Source organism: Clarias gariepinus, chromosome 3 (genome assembly GCF_024256425.1).
Source record: "Clarias gariepinus isolate MV-2021 ecotype Netherlands chromosome 3, CGAR_prim_01v2, whole genome shotgun sequence".
NCBI classification, from domain to species: domain Eukaryota; kingdom Metazoa; phylum Chordata; class Actinopteri; order Siluriformes; family Clariidae; genus Clarias; species Clarias gariepinus.
This window is the reverse complement of record NC_071102.1, coordinates 32,218,368-32,226,803: the sequence shown is the minus strand read 5'-3', so window position 1 is coordinate 32,226,803 and position 8,436 is coordinate 32,218,368. Positions and strand designations below refer to the sequence as shown.

Below are 8,436 nucleotides of genomic sequence, written 5' to 3'. Positions count from 1 at the left end.
GGTGATATAAGCAACTTCAGATATAACAATGTACAATAAAACGGTCTTTGTGCAAGTGACAGCAGGAAATCCTTCACATGTCTTGTTGACCAGTCGCTCAAGAGTTCACGCTGCAGCCCTGTGGTGTTTGCACATGTTGCAAACATAAATCAGATAGTATTGGGCACTTTTATGGATAAGGCCATGAATGAATTAAATACAAAAAAAGTATACTACAACATTGTTTTTTTTTTTTTTATCATTTCCCAGCACTGTTCACAAGTTCTAAGCTTAAGGTATGAGGTAAGTTTCTTCTTAGAGGTCCAAAACAGGTCTATACAGGCTGAAATAATTTTTGTGGTTAACACATTTCTGATCTATAGGTACAAGCAAGATTTTTCCCTTTCTCGCTATCTTTCTCTCATTAACTACAAGTAAAGTTAGATTCATAGCATGTACAAGGGGTGTTCATGTCAATCTGGGACTTTTTTAATCAAAAACAAACTACACTACACTATTAATTTTACTAACTAACTAATAATTTATTATATGATTATATATAAAATTGTTTATCTAAAATTAGTAAAACATTCCCCAACATCTGACCTCACAAATGTGCTTCTGAAAGAATGATAAGAGCTGAAACTGTTATAGCTGCAAAGGGTGGGCCAATATCATATTAAAACCAATGGATTAAGAATTGGGTGCTGCAAATGCTTTTTTATATATGTGATATTTGCGAATGCTTTTTTATATATGTGATATTTTTGTTGAGTTGTATCATATGCATATCAGATGTTAATGAAGAACTAACTGGTGGGGGTTTGTTTCACCCAACTGATCTCAATACATCATTTGCACTTACATATATTCTGACTATTTTATTAAATGACATCCTAAAGTTCTTAACATAACCTGAAATACGCCAAGCTGCCAGTCCTGTTCTTTCTTCATGTTCTTGTAAGGATGTGTTACATAAAGTATCTACATGTGACTTTTTCTTGTGATAACTAAAACATCGATTACTCCACCAGCACCAACCAGATACCAAAAAACCCACAGATATACCATGACAACCATGATGTATATCACGGTCTACTGTATCATGATGTTGGTGTTTGCACCAACCAGCACAGGAAGGCAAACAGCATTTTAATCTCTTTTAAATTATCATTAACAATAAAATTGTTTGCAAAATGTAAGATTTGACTCTTTGTTCAATCCTGTTTAGCACTGTTTAACAAAAATTAGAACCTAAGAAAAACCTAAGAATTAATGATAAAACATTATGTCTTTAATTATGTCATTTTAATGTCTTTGACCTTGACAGAAAGTGGGAAAACCAGTTTAAGACTAGATTCCTGGCTGTAAGATTCCTAAATGAGGATGGAGAAAGGAGGAGGGGCTTAAAGGAGGTCAGTTAATATGAAAAAGTCCAACACATATACAGTTATCAGTTGGTTCAAATTCATACTGTATGTTAAATGACTCTTATATCAGGGGGGAAAAAAACGACTTTTGCACTTTTACTGTTATTAATACAGTGCTCTTATGAATTAAGCATGGGAGGAGATTTCTGAATAGGCTCCAGTATGCATTAAGAAACATGGCAGCATGATTAAAAAATTGATCAAGTGATTAAAATAATCAGGTTATATGTTGATATAAAAACTAATTATGCACATTCATTAAAGGAGATAACAAATATTTAGGGGAGCTAATGCATAAAAGTCATCTACTGTAGTAACAGCACTGACAATGAGTCAACAACACAGCACTTCATTCAGCAACTGCTCATTATCATCTGTATTGTTTCTGAGTAATGATAGAAAACGTTCAGTTAAATTCTATGCTCCAAACAGATGCAGTCATCAATTCCATTAGGTTGAAACACAATGGATTTACTGCTGACTTGGTGTTTTCTGTTCCTCTGACGTTGGCCCAACTGTACAGATCTGTCTTCACTTCACCAGTAATTGAATGTTCTGAATGGGTTTCACCATCATGGTGACCCTCTTAAGAGAGTACGAGCCTCCGTGGAACTCCGCCCAGTAAACACCATCCTGATAGCGGCTACGGTAATGACCTCCTCTGTACCAAACCCCATTTAGGTTTGAGTGAGCACACATGTGGTACCACCAGCCCCCCTTCTGGAAATGAGCACAGTTACCTAAAGGAGGACACAGGAGACTCCATCAACACCATCACCATCAAATCTCATAACACAAAAGTCATATACTGAAAATTCTGCAGTGAATTCAATTGACTAGACCCCACTGAGCAGTACATTTATTAATAAGAAGGTCTGACAAGTGAATATAAAGCTAATTTTAGGCAACCTGAGTAGGCGTCCTTGTCACGGTCAAGAGTGGTGAAAGCTTTATTGCTGTGCCAGGAGAGCGAGTCACCAGCGGTGCCCTGGTAGGATCCCAGTCTCAGGCGATACCAGTCGCTCTCAGGCTCTATGTAGAAGCTGTCATACTCTGCGAACGCGTGCCGGCCCTGCCAGTCCTCCATGTGCACTCGGAGCTTGTAGGAAGTCTGTGTTGTCAGCCAGTAGAGATTCTCCAGACCTAACCAGTACTCACCATCCAGATTCCCAAAACCTTGCTGTGTAAAAAGGCAGAAAATTCACACTGTGATTATATTTAAATAGGATATAAAAAGACTGTTCTATAGTCTGCCAGCAGATTATTAATAGAGGTTACAGGTGATGGGGAACACAAAAGGAGAAACCAGGCTTTCAGTTTAGTCTTAAAACTAATGTCTGTTGTGTGCTTAAAACTGAATAATTATTATATCTTATTACAAACTACAAAGTTGTAAGCATCACAAGACATATTTGCATTACAAATACTATATTACTGTATATTACCATTTAGCCACTTACGCAATATCAAACCATATGAATCTTTTAGCATTGTTTAAAAGTGTTACTTTAGCCAAATATCACTTCCTGTCTTTAGGCAGCAATGGATCATTTTTAATGCACTTTTAAAAAATTTTTCCCCCGATTTTCTCCCTAATTTAGTCGTGTCCAATTTAACCCCGTCACTAGGAGCTCCCACATTAAGCTACTACTATGTATCAGTCGGGGGCGCCAAAGACTATCACGTGTCCTCTGAACCACGTGACGCCAGCCGACCGCATCTTTTCGAACTGCTCGCTCACACACCGCTGGGGGCGGCGTAACATACTCAGAGGACGGCGTTATCCGCTCCTGCCGCTTGTGTGAGCTCACAGACGCCTCAATTGGCTGTAGAGCTGTGTTTAATGTGTGAGCACTAAGTACCTCTCATCTCTCCCCTCTGAAAGAGCTCGGCCAATCAGCTCTATTTAGACCTCTGCGAGGGGTTACAGCACAGAAAGAGCACTTTACCACTGCACCAGTCGGAGGCTCCAATACACTTTTATTAACAAAAGGGACTATAACATACTGCATTTTATCCTTAGCTATTTTTTCTGCAAAAATAGACAGATGAGCTGAGCCAACCTTGTACTGATCCCAGTTCCTGAAGAAGTTGACAGAGCCGTCTAGTCTTCTCTGGATGACGGTCCAGCCTCCCTGAGCACGGTTCTGGTCACACCATGCCTGGAACAGACGGTTGTTGTTGCGTGGACGCAGCAGGTAGATGCCACTGGTGCTTTCTCCTGAGTCCAGAACATGCTGGCAGTCCTGCCATGGCCCTACAACAACATAAGCGATATTTTTCAGATTAATAAACATATTGAAATTTTTTTTGTATCACTTTCACCACAGCACTGTTAAAGTCTCCAACCTGTTTTGTTAGAAGTTGTTGATTATTTTTCCATTACAAATAAGAGGTTTACTGTATATTAAAGTCCTCATTCTAATACAGTACATTATTGTTTTATTGTAAATAAGGTGAACACTTAGTCTTACTGGATGAATTTAACAAAGGTCAAATGCAGTACAGAGTAAACCTTGCTTTGTCTTGTCAATGGAGGAATAAGGTAGGACATTTCCACAGGCTGTTCATTAACCAATCAGGTTATTTCTACTGGTGACAATGCATTAAATTTGGACATGAAATAGGAATCCGGCTTGTTTAACTCATCAAGATATTCAGCAGCTTTTTGTATTTTCTGTATTTTGGTTCAACAGTTGTGGGCTAGTTTTCAACAAAAATCCACAGCAAGGTCATGCACTGCTAAGTATATACACCAGCTATCTCTCAGCCTGCGCTTATCTGTGCACTATGGAGGAATGTTCAATATCAGCATCACTCTCACACAAAGCCCACACTGACTGATATTGAGTATCGTACATCACCCACAAGACACACACACACACACACACACACAGACCAATACACTCACACGAAGATAGAGAGAGCTGTAAAAAAAATCTTAAAATGGGTCCAGTGTGCCTCATGCCCGTGTTATCTGCAGGCTCTCCCTTTTAGTAATGAGGTCATAGCTTGACCTGCTGGGTAAATGTGGAGATTCTTTCAACACACTCAATAGCAAGTTTTGAATTTTCAGTATTTACAGTATGGAGTTGTGAACAAGTAATGACTCTAACAATCATATAATAATTTCACCATGTGGTTCCTCTTAATGTTTATTTATGTTAATCATCACTTATTTGCTCTTTTGGGAGGTTAATCTATGTCTGGAATTGGGTAAGGCAGCTTTCTCACAATGTCTATTAATAAAAGTGTATATATACTGTATACTGTAAATGTCATTTAGCTCATTCAAATTATTTATAAATATGGCACAATAATAATAGTGATCTTTTTTTTTTTGACTGGTACATCTGAACCTATAGCCACACCCCAACCCCTCCATAAAACCTGTAATTGTTATTTCTCACACCCATCTCGCTGCAGTTGAGTGTAATTTGGGAAGGTGTGGCTGTCAAATCAACGACTGCGTTCAGCCCGGGCCCTGTCATTTCATGGTGTTTGAACCAAAGTAAAGTCCCATGACTGGTGTTGCCAGTTTATAATAAAAAAGCCAGTGGATTTTGAGTGTGTGTGTGTGTGTCTGTGTGTGTGTGTGTAAGAGAGAGAGAGAGAGAGAGAGATGTGTCTAGGTCAATGACACAAAGGGTTTCTACAGAGCACATGAAGAGTTTCATATACACTCACACTCCTTAAATACACTATATATATAAAATATATATATATTATATATAAAACACATGTTTCATTCCCACACAAAAATTCCATAAATTCCATAAATTCTATGTTTCTACATTGTACAGCTGTTTTTCTTATTCTACATTTTTTCAGCTATTTTCTTATATTGTATATTTTGTACAGTACAGTTATTTCATTTTAATTTGTATATTTAATTTTATTTTTTCTTAGTTAAATTTACCTTCTATTTTCTTTTTCATATTTATTTCATATTCATAGTCTTTTATTTTAAGGTCACGAGCGGTTGTCTAAGCATTTCACTGCATGTTGTACTTATATGACTGTGTATGTGACAAATAAAATTTTAATTTTAATTAGTGGGTAATATGTCCCTTAAAACCAAAAAATAAATACAAATGTGAAGATGATTTCCAACATGTTATATAAAGACATGTGACATCAAATGTGAACAATACATGATCACACACTTAAACGAAACATTTAAATAAAAAAAAAGCAATGAAAATTGTATCAACTGTGTGAAATTCATAAAATTTTTTGTAAGATTTATCATGTGAGTAATCACGTGTGTGCATTGGAACCTGAATGGCCGTACTATTTTATGACACATTAACTCTTTTACAAAGAAGTTCAATTAAGTATTCACATTTTTTTTTAAGTAATATCTGTCTTTCACAAACCTGGTGATTTAGTGGCAGGGAAACTGATGAACGGTGCGTTTGTATGGAGATCTGCGTCTGTGGTGAGAAGTCCATGCATCTCCTGCAGCTCTTGTTTCTGTTGCAGTGAGGCGCTTTGGTCTCGCTGAATGTTCTTGCCCTCGTGTTTAGGCCCGGAGCTGGACTGACCGAGCGCTGATGATTCGGCCTCCTGCATCAGATACTCTGTCTTACTCCAGTGATGTATAACATACAGAACATATGGAGCTGAGTGTTACTGTATATTGTGTTACTGATGAGGCCTCTCACCTGCTCTGGTTTGCTGATCTGACACCTTTTCTCAAACTGCGTCATTAGCTGACTGTGGTTGTTCACCAGAGACGTAAGTGCCTCGTACTTCCTCTCCAGCTCTCTGTAACTGTTGGATATCTGCAGCACCTGAAGCCAGAGAAAGATCAGCAAGGGGATTCATTTGAATTGCTGACCCTGTTACTTACTGTAGGGTTTCCTGTCTAATGAATGACGGCTAGTACAGATCACTGAGATTACCTGCAATGTGGTATTCAGGAGCAGCTCCTCCAGACGCCGCTGCTCTACTGCCTGCTCCTGCTTGTTAAGGATTTCATGGAGCAGCTGGGCGTACATCTGGGTTATCCGGGCGTTCATTGTGCTGCTCTCTCTGCGCAGGGTGTTCACCTCGCTTGCCAACGCGCCCTCCTGTTCCAGGCGTACACGCAACCTTTCCAGCTGCTCCTGTTGGTTATTGAGTTGAGCACGCAGGTCGGCGGTCTCAGACCCATTGGCCCGTGCAGTCTCGGTGCTCACACACAGGGCACCCTTGAGCTTCTGCTGGGGAACGATGAACGTGTATGAGCAACGGCCAGCTTTGGGCTCAGAAGAGCGTGACGGACGTTTCGGAGCCCCTTCGCTCCCCGAGGTGTCAGTATGAGATGCATTGCTACCACAGATTAGGCCAAACTTTAGCAACCACACTACAATCAGGAGAAGAGACAGCACACGTCTTTTATTTGTCTCCATCATCGTCTCCAGTGTCTCCTCTTGCTGAAAATGGTAACAAGGAAAAAACAAAAAAAAACATTTGGGGTTACAGGCACTCTCAGCTCTTAGGTTTTCCATTTTAATGCACAGGCTCTGGAACTTTTGACGCATACCAGATGTTTGTGTCTGACTCCAACAGCCAGGAGCTGATTGCAGGGTTAATTAGCAGGTCAACATGAACAGAACTACAGTCAACAGAAAAGTCTCAGAAAAACACACTTCCTCACTCCATGGTCAAAGTTTCACAGTCAATGCACTTCCAATTAGACATCTCAGCACACACACACACACATATATATACACATATATTTTGGGAACATCCCTATGATATAAGGACCTTTTCTATTTAAATTTTAAAAGTAGCATATCTTTTCTTACCATGGGCCAATTGCGATGAAACAAAGCCTATATTTTACTTCAACTTTGGCCAAATACACCTATAAAACCCTTTTTAAAATTTGCTCAGTAGTTTGACATGATGTGTGCACAAACATACAGACAAACAGACAGACAAAAATTACAAAAATCATCTTGATGTGTTCTATTACTGATTTTATGTCCTTCCAAATTATTGTCATGCAAATAACTTCAATGTAAATACACACCAACTTCATAGTTTTATTATATTTTATAGACATACAGTATATAACTACAGATATTTAAAAATTTGAAAAATCAACCACATGAATCAGGAAAAACGTACAATAGAAGAGTATATAAACAATTAATATTTAATATTTAAATTAGTATTTAATAATAAAAGTGCCACATGGATCAATATTACTTTAATGAACATTTTATGCTAGAATATTACTATTTACAGTGACAGTTTTATGTGATAGAATGCCTTGAGAACATGCATGTTTTCATATAAATACTGGCATTATATTATATTCTATATCTTGTAGTTAGATATTGTTTAGACGAGTCCCTGTAAAACAGACAATACTTAGATGAAATATGACAATAGGATAATATAATTTTAGAAAGAAGGGGAACCAAAAGCTCTAAAAAAGGATTTGAAAGAGGTTGTAGGGAGGAACAGACATTACAAATAGTGTTGTGGAATTACAGTGTTTTTATATCACATACAGAAAGGCAAACTAAACTTTTGAGCTGAAATAAATGACTGCAGTATATCTTAATATCTTTATCAACAATACTTAACATATTTAACGATTTTGATAATTATGCTGATTTGTAAAACTCAAAAAAGGGTATTCCCAATATACAGTGGATTCATTCTAAACAATGTTATAAGGGTATTTAAACTTTTTCTCTCCGCAGTAAGCTTTAAAATGTCTTACCTCAATAACAAGCAAGAAAATCTCTTCTAGTGTGCTGTGAAGTTTTGTCCTCAAGAAGCAGGTCAAGCTGAGAGGACAAATCACACTCCACTGCAGTCTTCAGTCAAACTTTAAAAACAGCAGAAAACTGAAATCCACTGCAAAATTAAGAATTAGAAAGACAGAAAGAAAATGTGAGTGACAGAAACACTACAGAAGTGATGACTGGACTTGGCTGAACTGTCTAAACTACACTGAGATTCATGACTCAAGTGCAAGATGAGACACGGGCACGCACGCACACGCACACACACACAAACTCAC

General features: G+C 38.0%; 1 protein-coding gene across 1 annotated transcript; it reads right to left on the bottom strand.

Moving 5' to 3' along the window:
- Nucleotides 1-1,250: 1,250 nt before the first annotated feature.
- On the bottom strand, nt 1,251-8,265 carry angptl6 (angiopoietin-like 6). The gene is made up of 7 exons (XM_053492717.1): nt 8,134-8,265; nt 6,317-6,829; nt 6,077-6,205; nt 5,789-5,978; nt 3,473-3,666; nt 2,319-2,589; nt 1,251-2,149 (listed from the first exon to the last, which is right to left on the bottom strand). The coding sequence occupies exons 2-7, from the start codon at nt 6,806-6,808 to the stop codon at nt 1,941-1,943; spliced, it is 1,485 nt and encodes a 494-aa protein (XP_053348692.1). The 5' UTR covers nt 6,809-6,829; nt 8,134-8,265; the 3' UTR covers nt 1,251-1,940.
- Between the last annotated feature and the right edge of the window lie 171 nt (nt 8,266-8,436).

Coding starts and splice junctions, on each gene's coding strand:
- angptl6 (XM_053492717.1), bottom strand. CDS start 6,808: ATGATGGAGACAAATAAAAGACGTGTGCTGTCTCTTCTCCTGATTGTA. Junction 2,590..3,472: donor GGAACTGGGATCAGTACAAG/GTTGGCTCAGCT, acceptor CTTTTTACACAG/CAAGGTTTTGGGAATCTGGA. Junction 2,150..2,318: donor TGACAAGGACGCCTACTCAG/GTTGCCTAAAAT, acceptor GTCCTCCTTTAG/GTAACTGTGCTCATTTCCAG.